Raw genomic sequence first — 24,479 nt, 5'->3', positions numbered from 1 at the left:
GCTGTTACCCCCATTTCTCCACCCGAAGGAGATTAATTAAAGCAATGTTACAGGACAAGGACTTTGCACTCCTGAGTTTTCTTTTAGTCTAAGTAATAATGTGCCTTTTGAAATGACATTTCCAAAACCTTGTCTTCCACAAGCAAATTTTTAAGTCATCACTTAAAATACAGCTATACCACATTTTAAGGAAAAAAGCAGGCCAACAATATGAAGAACTCTGTTCAAAATATTTTAACACAGGGTTTCCTTAAACAAATTCCCCAGCAATATTTAAAAGGCCATGAATTTGTTCAAATCTGACAGCTCTTTAGGAATATGTTTGTCATCTTAAAACTTCAACCCCTATAAACTGATGATGAAATATATGGAAACATAAAACAAGCTGCTCTCACTGGAAGTCCAAACAGCAGGGGGATGACCGTCTGTCCTGGCTAGTTTGGAAGGATTCCTGCTCTGAAGAAATCAAGATAATCTGTGAGTGCTACTTTAACTTTTAATATTTACCTGTCAGTTAAAGAACAGAACACAGCTATTAAATTTCCTCCAGAAACAGATGCTGTGGAGAGCTCCCTACACTTATCTACTAGGAATTAGGGATTAAATGTGATGCTCACATAAATGAACTGATTCAATCAAAGGAATGCTTACAACTGCTCTTAGTGTTAGTCCCTCAGTTAAGCCTAACAAGCCAGGGTGGATTAAGGGACAGCCAGCACAGATGTCCCAGAGCAGGGCCTTCAGAGGTAGCTTTCCTGAGGTTGTTCAAATGTGTCCAGAAGTCTGACAGCTTCTGGAACCAACATAAAGTACTTTAGACAAATAAACAACCAAAGACCGTCATGATACTGAAAACCTAAGGCAGAATTTAATGTTAAGTACCCTGGATCAGGACTCATCCTTTCATTTACTAGTTCTGTGATGTCGGGCAAGTAACACCATCTGCTTCATAGTTTCTGGAAAGATAACAACATACTCTGAACACAAAGGAGCTTTGCACAAGAAAGCATTTCACAGATACCAGGGCTGTAAGACAAGGCAACTCACCCAACAAGGGCTGAGGGCCTACTATGTCCCAGGCTCAGTGGTGAAGAAGACTCGGGGGGAGTCACAGGTACACAAGTTAATCAATAAGCTGATCATTTCAGCTGCTGATACACATGATACTAACTGAAAGGCCTCAGGAGGGCCACTTTAAACGGGGTGATCAGGGAAGGCTGCTGTGATCTGAGACCTACATGATGAGGAAAAGCGTTCCAGGCAGACGAAACAGCTTGTTCCAAGGCCCTGAGGCTAGAGCAAGCTTGGCGGGTGTGAGCCTGAAAGAGAAGTCAATGTCACTAGAATAGAAAGAACCAGGCGTGTCCCAAGAGATGGGCGACGGCCTGTTCACGCAGGGCATTAGAGGTCACTGGGAGGGGCTTCAATTGCATGTATATAGAGAGAATTAATTAATTAGTGCTGCACCCCCTTGGGTTCCCTGACCAGGGACTGAACCTGTGCCCCAAGGAGTGGAAGCATGGAGTCCTAACCACTGGATTGTCAGACAAACCCAGGGCTTGGGTTTTATATGAAGGGTGATGGGAGGCAACTACAAGGCTTAGTAAGAGAAGTAACTTGCTGATTGATGATTTTAAAAGATGCCCTTGGACAAGGAAAATAGATTATAAGGGGGCAAAAGTAGCAAGACCATTTAGGAATTATTCTAGGCCAGAAGTCAGCAAGCCATAGCTGGTGAACTACCTGTCTTGGTAAATAAAGTTTCATTAGAACACAGCCACACCCATTTCACAGAGATCATATGCTGTGCAGAACATATATATGTATATAATTTAATATCTGAACTTAAAAAAAGAAAAAAGAGTTTGCCCTGTCAAGGCTACAGATGATGGTAGCCTGGATAGGTGCTTGTTTTAAAATATTATTTTAAGTTAAAGACTTGAATTTAAAAGAGACTGTTGATAGAAACTCCATCTCCTATACTCAAACTTCAAGGTAAGTGGCCATTTGCTCTAAAACAAAATACTGTATAAATCTTGCCTAACAACATTCTACCACCAACTTGCAATCTTGCTCTCCATATTTGTTTTGGATAAGCTAGTAGAAGGTTGGCTACTTACTTAAGATGCAAAAATTATCTTCAAGGATTCAGCTGTGAAAGCAAGTGATTAAAAGGTGAGAATACTGCAGTAGTTTATGCCCCCACAAAGACCCTTTCATTTGCCACAATGAACTGAGCAGGTAAATGGCTGATGTGGGGCTTTCCAAGATTACTGGTTTAAAGACAGACCAAAATATTGGCAAGAGACAGTGAGGATGACCCCGAAACACAGGTGAAAAGGGTGTGATTATCAGTGGAGTCCCCCAACAGCATGCGTGCCCAATCACTCTCAAAGAGACGATAAGCTCTACATATTTGGCACATTCTCTATCCACTTTTTTTTTTTTTTAATGTGGACCATTTTTAAAGTCTTTACTGAATTTCTTTCCATATTGCTTCAGGTTTTGGTTTTTTGGTCACTAGGCAAGTGGGATCTTAGTTCCCCAGCCAGGGATCAAACTGGTAACCCCGGCATCGGAAGGCAAAATCTAAACCACTGCGCACCAGGGAAGTCCCTCTCTACCCTCTTCTGTTGATGTCTCCTGGCTTCCAGAACTTCTTCCTTCCTTCCAAAGTAGCCAAGATGTTACTGCTGAGTCCTTGGCCTTCCTTATAATTTATATAGTATGTTTCATATAGTTGCCAGAATGTCACTTTCTCCCAAAGCTGAGATATTAAATGGTTACATTACAGTAGCTTTTCTGCTTCTACCTTTGATTAAATCAACAAACTCCTAAAACATGACTGAGGATTTCAGATTTGTTTTTAAATCATGTTTGCTTTAGGCAGCTATAAATTTGGGAAATTTTCACTAAGAGAAAAGTAGAACAGGATAATGGTTAAGAGTTGTAGCCCTGAAGTCAATAGCTGCACTTGAACCCTGGCTAAACAAATGTTAGAAATATTTTAACATTATAATACACAATTATATCATAATTTACATTGATATTACATTGTATATTACAATATACTTTGTAATTTTTATATTTATAATGTAATAATTTATAATAATATTTTGTAATGTAATATTTCTTTATAGCAACAAAGAAACAATGTATTTCTTTATTCAAACAAATGCAACCTTGTTCTAAGAAATGATTTTAAATGCCTTCTAAAATAATAAGAGTTAAAGTGTTAGGAGTGCTTACTATGTCTAGGCATTCTAAGAGCAGTTTAAAGATGCTATCTCTTTTCTCTCTCATGATGATTCTTTAGGAGGTTAGTAGTATTATTTCCATTTTAAGACAAGGAAAAGTGAAGCTTAGAGAAGCTGAGTGACCTACCCACAATCACACATCTTATAAGTGGCAAAAACTGAACTGAAGCACAGGCCTGCCTGCCTCCAGAGTCCATGCTACTAATCACGGCACGAGGCTAACTAACCCTCTTTCTTCCACCTAATGCTTTCTTAACCAGAGTCACTCCCCAAGGACTTAAAGCTTAATGAGTTCCAGTACACAGAACTCCAGCAATTCGTCATGTCTGTAACTGACCATTCTGAACAGTAGCTGCTTAAGGGAAGCAAGGTACATCTTCAGTTAATAAGGGTGTAGGCCAGAAAATAGCCAAAGAAGCCAGGATACTCCAAGAAGAAAAGACCATGCCGGTGCTTATCTGAAAGCACGACCTTGAGGGAACACTGGTACTGATTTTCTGCTACTTGATTCACTTTCCCTCCTTTCTGGGGGGAAGGCGGCAAGAGTGGGTTACCTCACTACCTGTGCTATTTTAAGCATGGTAATAGATGAAATATTTATAAATCAATGTCATGACATTTAACCTCCACTGCCAGCAGCTAGTGGAAATGTGGAGAAGGGAAGGGGAGCACTGGACCAGCAGTCAGTCATGAGTCTGGCTTTTCTAGCTGGCCCTTCCAGTGTATGACCTTGGGCAAGACCTCCACTTTCAATGGTCTTGCTCCCTGAAAAATGCAGGGACGAACTAAACCACTGTTTTCCAAGGAGCACAAGGCAATTTGGGGAGGTGCATGGATGAATGTTCAAAAATATTTTAAGTAAACCTAAATTTTACAATGACTTCAAAATATGAAGTAAAAAGAATATTGAGGGTTCACTTACACATTTCACTAACATTAGGAACCAGGGCAATAAATTATTCCCAGTGCACATCTTTAAGTTCTGTCATCAGAGTCGGTCACCCTATAAATCCAAACCGGAAGCTGTGTCTCTTTTCACAACTTCACATTCAGCAAAAGTTGACACTAAATGGAATCAGGCAAGGCCATCTGAACGGCAGCAAGTCATCCACACGCTGTGTCCGGGCTACTCAGAAGAGTCACTGTTGACTCTCATGGGGCCAGCAAGCAGAGGGGACAGCTCACACCACCACTTGGAGAGGAGGAACCCAACTTGTGTCCCTGGAACCTCTGCTCTAAAGTCGCCCCGAGTGGCCCTGCCCTGGAGAATTCACCCCTGGCGAACTCACAGGCTGGATGGAAAGTCTCTACTCCCAACAGCTGGAAGAAACAGTATGTAGCCAGAGCAGTGGAACCCAGTGGCTAAGAGTGAGCAAGTCCCAGAGGGCAGGGTCTAGAGCCACGGATACAGAGTCAAGTTCACGATGTAGGTTACTCTGAAGACAGATTGTATATCAAGCTTTTTGTGCACAAAGTGTCTGATGGCGCCCTCATTTAATCTTCACAGTGACCTCAGAAAGTAGCTACTAGTCTCAATTCTGTGGGGTCTGGAGCCAATCTGCCTGGAACTGTATTTGAGGGAATACCAAGATAGTAATGTAAGGCACCCAGAACAATGCTGGGCACACTGTAAGTAATGAGAAATGTTTGCTATTTTAACCCTTTACTGAATTAATAATAATACGGAAAAGTACACAGGCAAGTTATTAACTTGAATTTTCATATACAAAAATGCCTGTGCATCCTGATCAGGAAACAGAACAAGACCGGTACCCTCGAAGCTGGTCTCAAAACTCCTTTCGGTCACTACCCACCTCTACCTCCCAAGCTATTCCATATATATATATATATATATATATATCTATATGGTGGTTTTATATGTGTGTGTATATACATATAAACCACCATCCACGATCTACATTTTACAGATGAGAAAAACTGAGGCTTAGATGTTAGATAACTTGTCCAAAGTCACTAACCTAATACTTTTCAGAACCAGAATTGGAACTCATATAGACTGAATCCAAAGTCATCTTAATAATCACTTCACTACACTTCACTACCTCCCGTGTATTCTGCAACCATCAAATTAGAGCTTATATAAAATTCCTTGCCTGGAACGCAGCACAACACGAGCTCAATGAGTGGGAGCCACTGCTGTTGTCATTAGAGGTGGGGCCCTGTCTGATCCTGCCCAATTAACTGGCATTAACCAAAACAATCAAATATGATATCAGCTCTCGGTAGCTTTTCCTGACAACTACAGGCCACCCACATTTGGTGAGAATTAAACACTCTCTTATCTGTTTGCAAAGCACTGTGTAAACTACCTTTAAGTGGTGCGACCTCATGGAGGAAGTTATTGATTATACTCTCCTCACTGTAGGGAGCTTTTTGAGGCATGGACCTCTCTCAATCATCCTGGTACTCCAAGGAAAAAGGTTCCTTAACTGGAAGCTCCAGGGGTTAGCTTTAGAGAATTCATGAACCTCCTGAAATAATAGACAGATCTATTTAAATACTTCTGAGACGTAGTTCAGTTTTCAGGAGTCTTATAAAGGTCCACACTCCAAAAAAAGCTAAAGAACTTCCCTAACACACAGAAAAATGTTTGGCACATAGTAAGTACTCAGTAAATGTTTGCTAAATTTATACAGAGAAGCCTATCTGTAGGCTAACGCTGCGATGACCAGCGGAGGCTCTAAGCCAAAACACTTTTCCAGCCAGGAGCCCCCCCGCAAAGGCCCGAAAGATGGCATGACCATTACTTTTCTCCCCTACTGTTAGTTGCTCAGTCACATCTGACCCTTTGGGACCCTATGGACTATAGCCCACCAGGCTCCTCTGTCCAAGGAATTCTCCAGGCAAGAATACTGGAGTGGGTAGCCATTCCTTTCTCCAGGGGATCTTCCCGACCCAGAGATGGAACTCGGGTATCCTGCTTTGCAGATGAATTCTTTACCTTCTGAGCCATCAGGGAAGCCCTCTCTTCCTTATGTTCCATCTAATTCTACAAGCATCCTTTCAATACTTTGTTTGAAGACCCTGCTGCAGCATTCTCATTGAAATTGAAAACTACCCAACTACCACTAGAAAGGAACCAAGTCTCTCTTAGAATGCAGAAGACAGGGTCCAAGAACTACTTCATATGTTAACTATTTGCGTACTTCTGAGAAAACTGCTTTATCTACCTTTGGCTTATTATTTTCAAATATGAAACGAGAATTATAACCCTTATCCTGACTATTTCACCTGGTTGTTGTGAGAAGCTTATACCATGGTAAGATAAAACCAGTGGTAAACTTGTCTTACTAATCGTTACAATGGCCCAGCACCCAGCAAGGGGCCTTGGACTCAGCAGATGCTCAAACAATGGCAGGCAATCTGAATCACATCACAATTTCCATGAACGCTACTCAGTCTTGCAAATGATTTGCTATCATCTGACATCAGGATAAAAATGCAGTTCATGCTTCCTAAAGTATTGGCTATTCTTTCCTAAGTGTCCTTGTAACTGAACTTTAAATGCAAAACATTTTCAAGAGGGATGATTCTTAACAGAGTGAAAGAACTGCACAGAAAAGCTAGGGAAAGGGGAAGCTGGAATAGACACCCAACACAACACATTAGAAAGGAAAAGAATCAAAATAAAACCGTCAAATTTTTTTTCAGATCTAGCTAGATGGAAGCTCTGAATGTTTGTGAGCCTGAAGGGGCCATTGAGAATATCTAGCTTAATGTTTCCTAAAGTTTGATCCACAGGAAGTGATTTGGTTTCATGAAAAGAGAGTAAGAAGTGACAGAATTTTGGCATATTTACAATGCATATCTCAAACCCTAGTATGACTTTATGTATAGAAGCAAACTTAGGGTTCTGAGAAATGGCAACCCCTCCAGTATTCTAGTCTGGAAAACTCCATGGACAGAGGAACCTGGCAGGCAGAGGGTTGCAAGAGTCAAGACTGGGTGTAACAACACAACAAGGGCTCTGAGAAGTCCTGAACTGAAGAAGCCAATTCACCTTTATTTAACCCCGTATCCCCCAAACCTCTCTGGCCATGAGCCCTTTCCATGGAAGACCTATGAACAACTTGTAGATCAAATGCTGGGAAAGGCCAAGCTGGCCCCAGGTCATGTAGCTAACTGCAGGAAACTCAGATGTCCTAACTCTCTACCCAGAGTTCTCTCCATTAGAAATTTTAACAGTATGGACTCACAATTTGGACAAAGAAGAGGGGAAAAGAGCTGCCAATTAGGCAACCCAATGGGCAGCATAAAATGAAGTGGTGGGAACCCAGGCAACCCAGAGAGTCAGCATCACATGCACAGGAGCAGCTGCTACTGAGGTCCAGCTACTCAGCTCCAGCTCGCTGCAGAGCATGGGAGCAGTGACCAGGTCTGAGCTGGGAATTTCCATTTTTGCATGAAACTGTTCTGGTTACCAAGTGCTGGACTCCTGTGGTCAAACAACACAGGCCTGCAGGACCACTCTGAGCCTTCTCCAGTCCACAGCCCACCAGTTTGAAAACTCTGGTCTAGGAAAATTTGTATCGGGGATATGCAACAGAAACATTAGTTTGATGATACACATGGGCAGTCAGATTTTACAAGAAAGATTAAAGAAGCCTCAGCTGAAATGAGAACAGTGTTCAGAGGCATCCAGTGGAATGCACTGTTTGTTTACCCTTTACTTTTCAACACCAAAGATGAAGTCTGGTGACCCAAAGGGGCTCAGTCGCATTACGAAAACCCACCTGCTCCCTGTAGGGTCCTCCACTGGGTCCCACCAAAGGAAAACACCGAGCAGCCCACAGATGTCCCGCAGACACTGCTTTTCTTCAAGTGTCTGAGAAAGTTCAAATGAACGCACACAGCGGAGTCAGTCCCTTGTCAAATGACGACTTGAGCTCCTCAACCAGCGGGCATGCCTGAGATGGTCTCAGTGGAGTAAACTCACAGCGACTGAGCATTCGGTACCTGTGACTCTGCCGTGAGGCGCACACATCACACACGAGGCGAGCAAAGGCGTCCTTCCGCCAGGGGTGTGCGGTGGGAAATGAACACAGGCCTTCTCTTTAAGTGATGGAGGCACAGTCTGTTAAAGGACATGCAGCGTGTCTCCAGAGCACAGGGGCCGAACCACCCACTGCTCCGGCTCCAGGTGTGAACTGGCGGCACTGGAAAGCATGCTCGGGAGGGCTGTGGACTTCTGAGGCCCTGAGCCGCCCACCAGCTCCCAAAAAGGTGCTGGTAAAGAATAGGTCCTGGGTCTTAAAACTGCTCAAAACGTTACTTTCCACAGACTCTCCACTGGCGTGGTCACAATTATTTGCAAGCAGAAGCACCCAGACACCCAACGCCAGCAGGCACCATACATACACTGTATATATGGACACCAAACCCTCTTGAGTTATGCAGTTCAGAGGTGCTGACTGAGTTGAGGGCAAAATAGGAGCTTGAAGTCTTAAAAAGCCCTGGCAATCTGGCAAAAGAATGTCTATTTGGGTGACGACTGGCAAGCAGTTGGCCCAGCTCATTGAAGGCTGCTGGGAACCTCTAAGACACTGTGGTGTGACACTGTCCTGGTAACACGTGGATGGGTGAACCTGGACATGGATGCTACTAAATCATCACAGTGGGCTTTTCGGGAATGCTTTTATATTTTTAGGAAAATGAAACAAGACAAAACAGGTTTGCATCTATTCATCGATAATTTCCATGAAGTTCCCTTGAAAGCCTGAGAGACAGTAGTCAGGGTAGAGTTGCAGTGGGGCCACAGTACAGGATAACCTGGCTTTGAGTCCACATCCCATTCTTATCAGGACCCTGTGCTCTCTAAACAGTGAGTGGAAGACACACTTTCATTTTGCTAACCAGTCAATGACATCTGAGAACTGGACGTGATTTTTTTTTTAATACCCAGCAGTTTTAGATCTTCACCAGTGGGACCAAATGAGAACATCTTTCTACACGTGTGTGTACTTCCCTGCAAGATGGCTATGTGAGCCCTTTGGCCAAACACTATTAACTCACCGGACTTCATGCTGCTGCGGAGATTTTAAATTTTACATGACATCTTCAGAGATTCCCTTCAGATCTAGGAATGCCAGGCTCAGGGCAAACTAATAGCAACAACTGGCTCCCTTTGTTGGAAAGCATCCAAAGGATACGAAAACAGGCTTCAAGAGGCTAGGAGGGAAGCTTAGTGGATTAGGTGCTGGACTCCACATACCAGACTGAAGAGAAACCGCAGGTTCAAATCCCAGCAGGGTCAACTCAGACTCAACTGTGATATTCTGGATAAACTGAGCATCAGACAGCTCAGTGCTCCCTGACAAGCTTATGAGGGCCTTACCAACCGCCCCTGGTGTTTGCAAGGGTACCTGAGAGAAGGGAAAGCTTTGTAATCATTTAAAGAAATACACTGTCTTTTATCTCCAGTTACTGGGAGGGGCGGGGGGGGGGGGGGGGGGTTGGCGGGGGGAGGAGATCACACCTAACACCTGTAACATGCTGTGTATACAATGGCAAAGTAGAAACACCATCACCAGATGCCCAAATAGCATGAGGCCCTTTGAGATAAGCTTTACTGTAAGCACACAATATTTTAGATTTCTAACATCCCATTCGTGCCCAATGCAAATCTATAAATAAACCTAAAATTACCCACAAACCTGTGTTTTCTTTAGTTTTTAAGGCCATCAGTCCTTGGAGATAGTATCGACCTCCAGCTGTTAACATTCAGAAGTGATACACTTACAGCACTGTCTCCATTGGGCTTATAACTGCTCCAGTCAATGGTGCATTTCAGAGCTGGGAACAGTTCCAGTGAAGTTTCCTCTGCTAGTAGTAAACACCACTGCTTCAACAATCCACATTAGGTCAGCATATAAACAGAGGGTGTCCCTCCCTCTTGAGCAGGTTGTCCAAGAATACGAGCTCAACCACTGGCTCAAGAGAAGCAGAAAGTCTTCTCAATGGTTCAAAATTCATTTTATGTTCAACTACAGGCCTTCTGCCAACTGAGGATCTGAGCTCTTTAGGGTAGTGACTATACTTCTTCCTGGATACAGAGGCCGACAAGGTGACTGTCACACATCAGCACAGAGTGAAAAGCCGTTACATATTAGTAGCCAGTCAGAAACAAGGTTCAGGGCCCTGTACTGTAGAGGAGAGCAGTGAAACACGCCGGCAAGCAGAGCGGAGGGAGGGGAGCTGGAGGGCACTGTTCATCCATCACAGCCACTGGCTGGCTCTGAAGTCTAAGTAAGACGGATACTCACTAGCATAGTGCTCGGTGCCTAGGCAGTAAGTAACAAGTCATCAGACAAAATTTTAGGCTGAACCACAGGTTTGGAAACTTCTGGGATCCAATGCAATGTCTATAGGAGCATCAGTATTAAAATGAAAAGTCAGTATATGGGAAACAGGTAGGGTTCCCTCCCCTGGAATACTGGAAAGAGGTGTAAAGACCACATCTTCAAGCAACCGAGTTGAGACTTTCTTCTAATACAATGGGTCCTGTAGCTTTCTGTTAGGAATCAAGCAGTAATTAGTTATAGCCCAACTTTTAAAGAATCCGTTAGTATGCCTACAATTAAATAGGAAGAAATGATGAGCATAAGACTCAGCAAAGAAGTTTGTTAGAGCTAACTTATCGCTAAGTTTCAAACACAATACAGGTTCTGTTCTAAGCATCATACCAGAAACCAAAGAGTGTTTCTGGCAGGTCCCATATTCATTCTCCAGGGAAGCTTGCAACCTCTTAAAAATCAGTTTATTTAACTCTGACAAAATGCACGACATTGTCAGATGGTCAAATTTCACTGCTGGAATGACTCCATTATCACATGCTCCCTGAAAGAGGAAAAACTATTGCCCATAAGGAATGTCTATGTCTTATGGACCATCCACATCTACTTAACAACTCCCCTCTCCCAGAAAACTACCCTCGAATTCCTAGTCTGAAGAGGCTGTTTCCCCAGTTTTAAGAAGGTACTGGGCCTGAGATAGGCCCCTTCTGCCCAGACCAGGGTTCACTCCGTGAGCCCCCCAGTTCCCTACCCCTGTAAACCTCAGAACCCCATGCTGGCTGCCCTGCGGGTCCAGCCCCCGCCACGGCGCGAGGGCGCGACAGGGCCCAGGCATCCTGGGTCAACCCTTTCCCAGCAGCTGCAGAAACCTAAGGAGACCCGCCCGACAGTCTGGGCCTTGGTCCTCCCACTGGCGCCTCATCCCATGGCTCCTCCCGGCTGCAGGCGCCCCAAGAAACTGCCGAAGCGCCCAGCTGGGGCGTCAGCCCAGGTTTACGTCCCGCCCCCAGACCAGACCCCCTCCTCCTCCCCATCTGGCCCGACCCAGCCCCGCCTCGGGCTCCCGTGCTCCCGCCGGCCGGCCGCGCCCGTACCTGCCGGACCCGGTGCAGAGCGTCCACGAAGCCCTCAGCCTTCATCCCCACAGGAGCGCTCTGCCCCTGCACCAGCTCCGCCATTACCGCCCCCCGCCGCCGCCGCCGCCGCCGCCGCCGCCACCGCCGCTCGGATCCCCTGTCCGGCCTCCCGCTCCACTTGGGGACCCGTAGCCGGAAAGGGAAAGTCGCCCCACTTCCGGCGGAAGGGAAGCCGGGAAGCTCGCCGACGCGAGAGGAGCCGCGTCTGCGGGGCCGAGTCGGGACACGTGACCGCGGTCCGGCCGGAAGTGGGGGGGCGGGCCCTGTTGTCTGGTCTTGGGACCAGAGTCGCTCTCTGGCCATTTCTGGACGCGACTTCATCCAGGGCCGTCGACGATGTCGTGACAGGCTTTTTGAGGCGTGTGTCTGTGGCCCGAGATGCCCGGCTGTCGGCTGTTTGGAAACCCAGAGGGGAGTGACGTGGCTTTCCCTAGACGGCACCCTGTCTGCCCCTCTCAGAAAGTGACCATCGATTAGGAATATTGGAACTAAGCGCTTTAAAATGCTGGAGGGCAAGCAACAGCACCACAAAAATGTCAGTGCCCCACGTTTGCAGAATTCTGGGCCCGAGTTCTTGCAGCCTCATCAGTTTGCAGTAGGATGAGCTAATGCCACACCTGGCGTTGCCTAGCGACACGGCTCTGAAAGGACGCTTCTGTGGAAGCCCGCGGTAGTATCTTCTGACACATTCCTTCACGAACTCTGGGGCTCTGGGGAAACGGGAAATACCACCGGACCATCATTGCTTCACTGCTTGCTGAGTCAAAACAGTATTGCTAGAGGGCTTCTTGGAATGCCTAAGTAACTAGATAACGGATATTTAAAAGCGAGGGAAGGAATCTTAATACTGGGACACCTTGAGCATTTGAGGTGGATTTTTACAAATGAGCAAACGCCCTCCCCCTACAAAGAAACAAGACTTAGGGGCTTGACACGCATCTTGTCTGTGGTGGTGGTGGCAGTTTAGTCACTAAATCGTGTCCAAGTCTTGTGACTCCATGAACTGTAGCCCGCCAGGCTCCTCTGTTCATTGGATTCTCCAGGCAAGAATACTGGAGTGGGTAACTTTTTCCTTTCTCTAGCAGATCTTCCCAACCCAGGAATCCAACCGGGGTCTCCTGCATTGGAGGCGGATTCTTTACCAACTGAGCTATAAGGGAAGCCCCAAGAATACTGGAATGGGTAGTTATTCCCTTCTCCAGGGGCTCTTCCTGACCTAAGAATTGAACCTGGGTCTTCTGCATTGCAGGCAGATTCTTTACCATCTGAGCCACCAGGGAAGTCCCATCTTGTCAGTGGTAGGTCCAAACTGGGGTGCCCCTCTTTGGCTTAACAAGATTACCCTCGTGATTAATATTTCCAAGCCCTATGGTGGCAAGGAATTGAATTTTAATGGAGAGTAATGTTGTCAGCCATTTAATGCATTGTCTGAAGAAGGTATGAAGGAAGATGAGCTCTAAGAAAGGGAAAATAAAGATAAAAAATCAAGTGTGACTTCTCTTGAGCCTTTTTGTTAGACAAATAGGAGACTGTAGCTTTTGCAAAATAGTAAGAGCCATAATTGGCCAATAATCCAAGAACAATTCTTCCTTTGTTAGTGACTTCACTATTCCCCTGTGAGTCCCTTTAGAGGAGAGACTGAGTCTTATCTTTCCCTGTATCCCTAGGTACTTAGAAACTTATTTTGAATGGAATAAAATCAAGTTGGATTAATTGCTAGATTATGGTGTGTAGTGTTCATTGTTCAGTCATGTCCAACTCTTTGTGACCCCATGAACTGGAGGCAGTCAGGCTCCTCTGTCCATGGGCTTCTCCAGCCAAGAACACTGGAGTGGGTGGCCATTTCCTTCTCCACAGGTTGTGGTAACATAAAAGAATTTGGCAAGATTGCAATATTGGAGATGATCCCTTTTGGCCGAAATGTTGGAAATCACCTATCTGGCTGTGTTGCTGCTGTTAAGTGCTGTGATGAGGCAGGCCGAAACATGCCAACACATTTATTTGTGGTCCAGCCTGGGTTTGCTAGTATTTTAACTTTCTTATTCTTAAAAAATCAAGGATATGGCATCAGCCTTCCCAAATGAGAATGGTTCTGCTGACCCAGTATCAGTGATACTTGTGTTTTGAATATTTTAAAAAAAATTCTGAGGTGAGTACGTTGATTTATGGGCTTCTCCCATGGTTCAGTGGTAAAGAATCCATCTGCCAGTGCAGGAGATACAGGAGACCCAGATTCAATCCCTGGGTTTGGAATCTCCTGAAGGAGGAAATGACAACCCATCCTAGTATTCTTACTTGGAGAATTCCGTGGACAGAGGAGCCTGGTGGGTTACAGTCCGTGGGGTCTCAGAGTCAGACACAACTGAGTACCATGTTGATTCATCCGAATTCCAGCTGGCTGGCCCTTTGAATAAAAACAGGGTGATTGGTCCAATTGTAAAACACAGTTCAAGGTTTATTCCAAAGACCACAGAATGCCTAAATAAGACGCTGAGGTTCCCATTCTTCCCATTTAGTGATTGAGTAGTTTTGGACAACTCTCATTAATATTTCTGGGGGCACCAAAAAGGAGAATGACCCAGACCCAGTCAGGTCCAGTGTTCTATGTTCTACTAACACCCTAGACTTCATCATCCTTGCTTGTATTGCAGTTACTTTTAAATCACTATGTACTTACTTATTATCTGTCTTTTTTACTAGAATAAAACGCTTCTGCTGGGACCAGGACTGTATCATCTTGTTCATTGTTCTCCCTAGTACCTAACACAATGCCTGGCATTTGGTCGGCTCTCAATATTTCTGAAATTAGTGAATGGGAATGATCTTGCTCATATTGGGTAGGAATAAGATTCTCAGAGGTTAAAAAAATTCACATACTCTGTGGTTACTCATTTTGCATATGAGACTGTCATGTAAATAGGCCATTCCCACTCAGAGGTTTAGAAATACATTCCTGATAACATTGAAATGCCTCCTTAGATATCAGCAACTAGAAGCCACTCTAAAATGAAATTATATCAGTAAGAAAAGTCTAGGTTGTGCTTCAGTAACAAACCTCAAAACCATCATGGCTTATAACAAGAAAGGTTATTTCTCACCGGAACATGAACATTCATGCTGCATGACGAACATGACAGGTAGACTATAACTCTGCGACACATTGGCTTCACTCTTCAACCAGAGCTGATAGAACAGCCTCTGTCTCAAACATCAAACATCATTGAGGCAAAAAGGAAAGAAAATGTGGTAAAGCACGACCTGTCTTTTAAAGCTTCTGCCTCAAAAGTGATAGGCATTACATTTGCTCACACTTAACTGACCAAAACAAGCCAAGTGGTCAAGTACTGGCCAAATGGCAGAGAAACCCAATCCACCTCCAGGGAGAAAAGGCAACTATTTCTTAACAGTAATACAATTTTCTAAAGAAATTAAGAGAAACAAAATATGAAGGTGGAATATTGTAGAGTAGACCCTTAGCCTAGAGGGTTTTGTATGGGTGTTTCCAGTTTTCAGTATTCATTATGCTAAGGATCCTTGGCATCTGGTCTTTTGTAATTTGGGGAAACTGCATTCCCATTGCAGGGTCTGCACTCTTTTTCTTTCTCTCTGAGGCATAAAGAATTCCCAGCAGTAACTCTTTGTGAGCAGGGTGTTCTCCATTTAGAGGTTTTCATAGGTCCTCTTTTCTAATGTCAAGCATCCACTGGGATTTCAAATGCAGGCTAAAGAACATCTCAACATCAAATCTAAAAGTAAAGAAGACTTATTAAGAATCTCCAGCACTGATGAGGAATAGGGACATTCCTAAGAGCAATGTTGAGTGGTTGCATGGTTACAAAGTTACCCTGTATCTCACCATCAGAGTAAGTGTATCAATCTTGCCCCCATACCACCCTGCCCTTCCTAGAGCAGTACTACATCCTCAAGTAAGTTCCTGTGAGGATACACACAGGTAAATTTTCTGGGACCATGCTTGTCCAAAACAATCTTCATTCTGCCCTCTCAATTAACTAACTGTTCAGATAGTTGTAGAAGTTGGGATTGCAAATAATCATCCTTTGGGACATCAAAGATATCATTCACTGGCTTCTAACATCCAGTGTTCTTTTTTCCTACGGTGTTCTGAAATTCCATGGTAGTGTATCTTGAAGTGGATATTTTTTTCATCCATTATGCTGGCCCCTCAGTTACTCTTTCAATGTGGAAATTAACATCCTTCAATTCTGGAATATTATCTTGAACTATTTAATTGAGGATTTCCCCCCTTATTTTCTCCATTCATCTCTCTGGAGCTATCATTTGAGTATCAGACCTTCTCTACTTGTCCTCGAATTGTTCTATCTCTTGTTTCCCATCTCTTTATCTTTTGTTCTTCTTTATGGATATATCCCCTCAACTTGATCTTCCTGTCTTTCTGTAGGGTTTTTCATTTATGCTTTCATGTTTTTAATTCCTAAGAGCTCTTCTTCACTCTCCCAACATTCCTTTCTTTAAAAAGTATCACTTTTTTCTTATTTCCTGGATAGAATATCTTTTCTTATCTCTCAGAGGATGATAAAGATAGTTTTTAAATAAAAGTTTACTCTCATTGCACATTTCACGTTGCTTACAGGTCACTGTTCTCATATTGTATGTATGTATGTAATTATCTATCAATCAAGTAGATAGGCTTTATGGTCCCCATCTTTTATGTTGCAGACTTTCCTCAAATGTTTGGGAATACATGGTGGCCTGTTCATGCTTCTGAGTGGGTGATTAAGTGAGCATAGGTGAGGATTGTTGACTGTGGACTTCAATGTAGAATGGTCCAACTGGGCTAATTGGCATCTCCCAATGTCAGCATCTTTAAGCTGTTCCTCTTGGGCCAGTTAGACTCCCTATAGAAAATGCTCAATTTGCTTTCTGGAAATCAGAGCACCTATTTTAAATTATACATTCATTCACCTGATGATCTGATTAATACTCACACATGACCATCACTTCAGAGAGAGCAGCGCTATGTCCGTGTTGTTTGCCATTGTGTCTCCAGTATTGAGCCCAAGTACACATTCAAAGAACAATGATTTCTGTAAATTAATGAGTAGACCCTTTTGGCAATGTCCCATCATAGTATCTTAATCTCTGATCTATTATTTTTATTATGAAATGTTTCAGACATACAAAAATTATATAAAATGATGTAATGAATGGCCATGTCCCTAATGTCAACATAAGAAATCAGCACTGAAGTTACTAGTGAAGAGTCCTGTGTAACCCCCCTCCCCCATGATCCTTGCCTGTTCCTTCCCTCTCCAGTAATAACTGCCTTCCTGAATTTGGTGATATACATTCTCATGGTCTCTGTATTCATGTGTGTGTGTGTAATGCCTTTAAACATTATACAAATACATTCTAATGGTCATTGTGTTCATGTGTGTGTTTGTGTGTGTGTAATGCTTTTAAACACTATATAAACAGTATCATGCTCTATGTATCCTGTCATTTATGTCTTTTTTTTTGGCCCAACATGTATTTTTGAGGTGTATGCAAGTTCAAATACATAGCCATATTTTAGAGTCTTTTACTCTGTGACTCCCTTATATGAAAAACCCAGAAATTATGTGTTCTTTCTCCTATGGATCACCATTTAAATAGTTTCCATGTTTCTTTGCTCTGTGACAAAATGATGTGGCAATGAGCTTTCTTGAACTTGTCTGCTTATGTAGTGTTTGGCAGATTCGCTAGGATATACACCCAGGGGTGAAATTGCTGGGAGTGGGGAGAGTGATAGGGAATACACCTCCTCAGCTTTGGTAGATGAAGCCCAATTGCTCTCCATCATGGACAATATTTCTGAAGGAGGACCCACATCCCACCAGCCGCAGATGAGTTCTTGTTACTCTTCCTCCTGGCTGAAACTTGTTTATATCACAATTTTTAGTTTTTGAAATTTGATCAGTTAAAATTTTAAAATAAATATTTAATTTTTATATTGTGATTACATATATTACCATTTAAACTATTTTAAAAAGATTTTTAAAAGTCTTTTTTGAATTTGTCATAATATTGCTTCTGTTTTCTGTTTTGCTTTTTTTGACTGCTAGGCTTGTGGGATCTTAGCTCCCTGACCAGGGATCCAGCCTGCACCCCCTGCATAGGAAGGCGAAGTCTTAACCATTGGACCACCAGGGAAGTCCCCATTTAAACTATTTTTAAGTGTACGGTTCAGTGACATTAAGTACATTCACACTGCTGTGCAACTACCCCCTCCATCCACCTCCAGAACATCTCGGTTCAGTTCAGTTCAGTCACTCACTCTCAAGAGTCTTCTCCAACACGAAGGTTCAAAAGCATCAATTCTTTGGTGCTCAGCTTTCTTTATGGTCCAAATCTCACTTCCATACATGACTACTAGAAAAACCACAGTTTTGACTATACACACCTTTGTCATCAAAGTTATGTCTCTGCTTTCTAATATGCTGTCTAAGTTGGTCATAGCTTTACTTCCAAGGAGTAAGCGTCTTTTAATTTCATGGCTGCAGTCATCATCTGCAGTGATTTTGCAGCCCAAGAAAATAAAGCCTGTCACTGCTTCCATTGTTTCCCCATCTATTTGCCATGAATTGATGGGACGAGGTGCCATGATCAGTTCAGTTCAGTTCAGTCTCAGTCGTATCCGACTCTTTACCACCCCATGGACTGCAGCATGCCAGGCCTCCCTGTCCATCACAAACTCCCGGAATTTACTCAAACTCATGTCCATTGAGTCAGTTATGTCATCCAACCATCTCATCCTCTGTTGTCGCCTTCTCCTCCTGCCTTCAATCTTTCTCAGCATCAGGGTCTTTTCCAGTGAGCCAGCTCTTCGCATCAGGTGGCCAAAGTATTGGAGTTTCGGCTTCAGGATCAGTCCTTCCAATGAATATTCAAGACTGATTTCCTTTAGGATGGACTAGTTGGATCTCCTCACAGTCCAAGGGACTCTCAAGAGTCTTCTCCAACACCACAGTTCAAAAGCATCAATTCTTCAGCACTCAGCTTTCTTTATAGTCCAACTCTCACATTCATACATGACTACTGGAAAAGCCATAGCTTTGACTAGATGTATCTTTGCTGGCAAAGTAATGTCTCTGCTTTTTAATATCCTGTCTAGGTTGGTCATAACTTTTCTTCCAAGGAGCAAGCATCCTTTAATTTCATGGCTGCAGTCACCATCTGCAGTGATTTTGGAGCCCCCCAAAAATAAAGTCTGTCACTGCTGCCACTGTTTCCCCATCTATTTGTCCTGAGGTGATGGGACCAGGTGCCATGATCTCAGTTTTCTGAATGCTGAGTTTTAGGCCAACCTTCTCACTCCCTTCTTTCATGTTCATCAAGATCCTTGTTACTTTTCTATTTTACATAGCAGAGTGTATACATTCATTCTAAACTCCTAATTTATCCCCCCTCTTCCCTCTTTGGTAACCGTAAGTTTGTTTTGTATGTCTATGAGCCTATTTCTGTTTTGTATATAAATTTATTTGAATAATTTTTTTTCAGATTCCACATGTAAGTGATATCATATGATATTTGTCTTTTTTCCTGACTTACTTCATTTAGTATGATAATCTCTAGGTCCAATCATGTTGCTGCAAGTGGCATTATTTCATTATTTTTATGGCTGAATAATATTCCATTGTATAAACATACCACATCTTCTTTGTCCATTTATCTGTCAGTGGACACTTAGGCCGCATTTCTGTCTTGGTTATTGTAAATAGCGCTGTGGTGAACTTTGGAGTGAATGTATCTTTTTGAATGGGCCAAAAGAAATTAGAAACACCACAAAGGAAGGTGAATAAACGGTCAATACCCCCAAGAAAATGTACTCAACATTATTAATCATTAAACAGATGCAAACTAAAACACACACCCAGAATGGCTGGGTGGCTAAAATGGCTAAGACTATAACTGAAAAGATATCAAATATTGACAAGGTATGGAGCAACTGGAATGCTCACACATGGTTTTGGGAACTGTAAAATGGTACAACCAAATAGAAAAAGAGTGGAAGTTTCTTAATAAATTAAAAATACGCCCACTCTTAACCCAGCTATTCCAGTCCTACATATTTATCTAAGAGAAATTAAAACATGGGTCCATAAAAAAAAGTTATATAGTAATTGTCACAATAGCTTCATCATAGCCTAAAACTGGAAACATCCCAAGTGGAAAAATCAGGACAGTAGTTGCCTCTGAAATTTGAGGATGGAAGTTGACTGGAAAGGAGAATGAGGGATTTCTGGGGCAAAGCTAATGTTTTGTGTATTCATAGGAATTTGGGCTGCACAGTACATACGGAATTTAGCATATGTCAATATCAGTGTATTTTATTGTATGTAAACTTTATAATGAAAGAAAAAGCATGCAGACAAATATTGTACTCTAGTCAGTGGTATACATTTAGGAAGAAATGTACCAAATGATACAGGTTTATGAAGAAATGTATTGATGTCTGCAATTTTCTTTGAGATGCAACAACAACAATAAAAAATTGCTTGCGGGAGGGGCGGGTAAGTGAATAGATAGGAGACAAAGCAAATGTAGTGAAATGTTCACAGGAGAAACTGAGGTGGGGTTAATAGGTGTGCATTAATAAATTCTATCAATTTTGGTCTATTTGAAACTTTTGTTATAATACGCTGGGAAAAAAAGATTGCATCAGCCATCTTGGGGGAAGAAAGTTGAGCCATGGATCTCAGCCATAGTGTTTTGAGATCTCAGAGCCATAGACCTGAGAAGGGAATGAAGGGCTTGAAGAAAATATAGCTGTTACCAGAAGAAAAGTGGGTACAATGGAAAAAACAACTCTTGTCCACTAAAAATAATGACCCCAAAACAGTTTAAGTGTGTGAGAGAAGAAACAGATTTGATTGAAAGAGAATGAATTTAAATGGGTCCTGCTCAGACAGCATTCAAAAATATACATGCCCTCAGGGACTATAATATTCTGTGATAAACCATCATGGAAAAGAAGATGAAAGAGAATATATATGTGTGTGTGTGTGTGTGTATATATATATACATGTATATATATATATACACATACATATAGTCACTTTGTTGTATAGCAGAAATTGACATAGCATTGTAAATCAACTATACGTCAATAAAATATACGTACCCCGCTGGACACACTCAGCCCTTCTCATCCTTAACTATGCATTGGACAGACAGCTTCTTTCCTGGCTAGACTTTCACAAAATCATTTGATTGCCAGTGAAACTCTTTCCTTCTGCACAGAGAGTAATTAATGACTGTTAGGGATTGTTACATTAAACCTCCTTCCTTCCATCTGTCCATCCACCCAACAAAGGCTCTTCCTGTGTATAGATTATTGAGGTATGGTCTCTGAAAGGCCCTTGCCTGCAATAATCCATCCTCACTAAGACAGAATGGTATCAGGAACAAGATAGTTAGGACGGGGGCTGGAAATGAAATCCAGGAAGGAGTCACAAAGGACAGAAGATAATCACCAAACCATAAAGAGAGCCTACCGTTGATATCTGTAATGGGAAAGAGACATGAGTCAGCGGACAGAAATGGGCTGGAGTGCTGGTGGTAGCAGTGATGAACACTGCAAAGGATAAAGTAGGCATTTGGTGGGAGGGGGCCAGTTGCTTGTTATAAAGGAAAAGAACAGTTCCTGTTAGAGCATATGCTCCATTTGTTACCTGGAGATTTCTAGAGATTCTCAAGTCTTTAGGTCCTACAGATTGGGGATAGAGTTAAGTGTGTGTATGTGTGTGTGTGTGTGTGTGTGTGTGTGTGTGTGTGTGTGTGTGTGTTGAACCTAGTGAAGCCTGGAAGTGTCTGTCAGGCTTCTCTCTCCCAGTCACATGGGTGTCCTGCTCCTGTTATGTCCATCTTAGAAACACCGGTTTTCTGCTCTTCAGCTTGGTATTGTACTTGGCTCAGCTCTGGATTTGGAGGCCAGGGGGGAAAACAATGACCACTTCTCTAGAACCAGGCTGCCATGAAGCAGGAAAAATGTGATGCTTCCAAAGAAAATTCTACCCCCTGTGGCAGCAGGAAGTAACCTGGCTGCATTTTCACCAAAATGTCACTCCTGGTTAAGGGCACTTCATCTTGGAGACAAAATCAGTGGCTGGGATTGCCTTAAGAGTCAAAAAGTCCTAAAGGCCAGGTGGTGGGTTATCTTTCTCACCACAATCCGAAGGACAGGGTCTGACTCCAGGGTCAAAGCACAGGCTGCTTTTTAACCCTTGGGTGTGTATTCCATGCTTTGCAGTGACACGTGTCTTTCTGGTTTTTCCTGTTGATCATCGCAGCTTCCAAAGACTTGGGGCTCAAGAAAAGAGGCCTTGACAACAGGCCTGCGCCTTGCACCCACAGCCCCTGAGCTGTCTTTTCATAATCTTGTAAAGAAGAAATAAATACTGCTCCTAGAAAGCTTCCCTCCCACTGGTGAGGTCTAATGGATAGTCTGGCCCAACAGAGTGGAGAGAAAGATGTTTTCATGTTTCAGAACCTGAGGCTTGTGGGTGATTCAGGCAGAGAACAATTGTGGTTTGTTTGTAAAGATAAAATAGATAAGTCACGGGGAGAGCAAAGGCGAACCCAGCAAATTCAAGTGCCCCGGTGGAATGACTAGTCCAAGTTGCAGGCTTTGGTCTTGAAGTTTCCAGACCTGGGAACCCCCTCCCTTCCTCCTTTCTTTCTTACTGACATCAGTGAATCAAGAGGTGTTACTGAGCAAAAAATATGGAAATAGTAGGAGAATATGATCTGTACGATATCTTTATGTAAAAATAAATCAGATGTACTGCACACACAAACCACCCAGTTTATTTCAAAGGATAAGTATATGTGCTTGCAAATGTAAGGAAAGAATCACCCAAGGAAGAGGCAGCAAAATGATAAGAGAGATTACCTATGGAGAATGGTGGTCATTCCTGGTGGCTCAGATGGTAAAGGATTTGCTTGCAATGCAGGAGACCTAGGTTTGATCCCTGAGTTGGGAAGATCCCCTAGAGAAGGAAATGGCAACCTACTCCAATATTCTTGCCTGGAGAATCCCATGGATAGAGGAGCCTGGCAGGCTATAGTCCATGGGGTCGCACAGAGTCAGACATGACTGAGCAACTAACACTTTAGAGAAGGATGGAGAGGGGAGGGAAGGTGTGAGGAGATGGCAGAACCTACAAGACAGGCAGTAAAACGGGCTTCCCTTGTGGCTCAGATGGTAAAGACTTTGCCTGCAATGTGGAAGACCTGAGTTCGATCCCTGGTTTGGGAAGATCCCCTGGAGAAGGGAAAGGCTACCCACTCCAATAGTCTGGCCTGGAGAATTCCACAGACTGTATATAGTCCATGGGGTCACAAAGAGTTGGACATGAATGAGAGACTTTCACATTCACTTTTTTTTTCCAGTCTTACCTATAATGATGTTTTTAATTCATTTATTTCTTTTCTGCTGCCCTGAGTCTTCACTGCAGCCTGCAGGCTTTCTCTAGTTGTGGAGAGTGGGGATTACGGTGTGGGGAGTGGGGATTAGTTGCGGTGTGTGAGCTGTAGCTGCGACAGCTTCAGTAGTTGCATCATATGGGCTCAGAAGTTGGGAAGCATGGGCTTAGTTGCTCTGCAGTATGTGGGATCTTCCTGGACCAGGGTTCGAACCTGTGTTCTCTGCACTTGCAGGCAAAGTCTTAACCCTTGGACCACCAGGGAAGTCCTAATTGTAGCTTTTAAAAAACAAGCAGTGTGTATTTGTGCATTGCTCATATAATTTAAAAAAAAATGTCTTTTTCTTTGTTAATTGAAGTATAGTTGATCTACAAGGTTGTCTTAGTTTCAGATGTACAGTGAAGTGATTCAGGTAACACACACACATATAGAAATCTATTCTTTTTCAGATTGTTTTCCATTATAGGTTATTACAAGACATTGAAAACAGTTCCAAATTAGAAATCAATTTTGAGAAAAGATCTTATTCTTTAAGGCATAATGAGAATATCTAAGTGGGTGAAAAATGTATATTGGAGGTCAGATAACTAAAGGATGGAAATGAACACTTACCTGTCATTTTCCCCCGCATTGTAAGAAGTGATAATGATGGTGAGGGTGTTGTCGAGTTTACTGAACAAGGAGCAGCCTCGTGTTAAATCGTTTACTTACATTATCTACGTTTTATGACCCTATGAGTTGGGTACTATTAGTTGTTCCTATGTTGCAGATGAAGAACCTGAGACTTGGGAAGCTAAAGGGATCTGCCCAAGGTCAGTCCAAGGTGATCACATTGCAGCTGCACTGGACCACCAGGGGAGTTCCCCTTGGGATTCTTGCGGCTTCACCCCACAGGATTCCCAGCACCTCTTCTCTCTGATGCATCTCTCTCCTTCTCCTTCCTCCCTTCCCCACACCCACCACTCTCCTAACATTCTTAGGAGACAAGGTAGCCTGAGTAGCAGATGGGGTAATTCCCGGTGGCCCAGTGGTTAAGAACCCGCCTGCCAATGCAGGGCACTGGGCTTCGATCCCTGGTCTGGGAAGATCCCACATGCCTTGGAGCAACTAAGCCCGTGAGCCACAACTCCTGAGCCCTTGCGCACTAGAGCCTGAGCTCCGAAACAAGAGAAGCCTCTGCAGTGAAAAGCCGGGGCAATGCACTAGAGTGTGGAAAAAAGAAAAGAAAAGTGAATCCCGAAGGCCTGAGCTGGTTGGAAACCTTCAACAGATGCCCTGCCCAGGTTACCCAGTGGTTAGGAGCACAGGTTCTGGGGTCAGACCTGACC

General features: G+C 43.3%; 1 protein-coding gene across 4 annotated transcripts in view; it reads right to left on the bottom strand.

Annotated features, from left to right (window-relative positions):
• Window positions 1-11,776, bottom strand: part of FUBP3 (far upstream element binding protein 3) — a 45,782-nt gene extending 34,006 nt beyond the window's left edge. The window contains exons 1-2 of one of the 4 annotated variants that reach the window (XM_020875567.2): window positions 11,665-11,722; window positions 2,121-2,152 (exon numbers count right to left, since the gene is read on the bottom strand). Coding sequence is in view for 2 of the 4 variants with exons in the window: in XM_070454683.1 (XP_070310784.1) it covers window positions 11,665-11,748 (84 nt within the window). In the remaining 2 variants the exon portion in view is untranslated. Of the gene's footprint in view, window positions 1-2,120; window positions 2,153-9,931; window positions 10,022-11,664 lie in introns of those variants that run through there. The other 3 variants (XM_070454683.1, XM_020875565.2, XM_020875566.2) reach the window with 3 other exon arrangements.
• Window positions 11,777-24,479: the final 12,703 nt, after the last annotated feature.

Source organism: Odocoileus virginianus, chromosome 2 (genome assembly GCF_023699985.2).
Source record: "Odocoileus virginianus isolate 20LAN1187 ecotype Illinois chromosome 2, Ovbor_1.2, whole genome shotgun sequence".
NCBI lineage: Eukaryota > Metazoa > Chordata > Mammalia > Artiodactyla > Cervidae > Odocoileus > Odocoileus virginianus.
The sequence above is the reverse complement of the archived record's forward strand: the minus strand, read 5'-3'. Positions and strand labels throughout refer to the sequence as shown.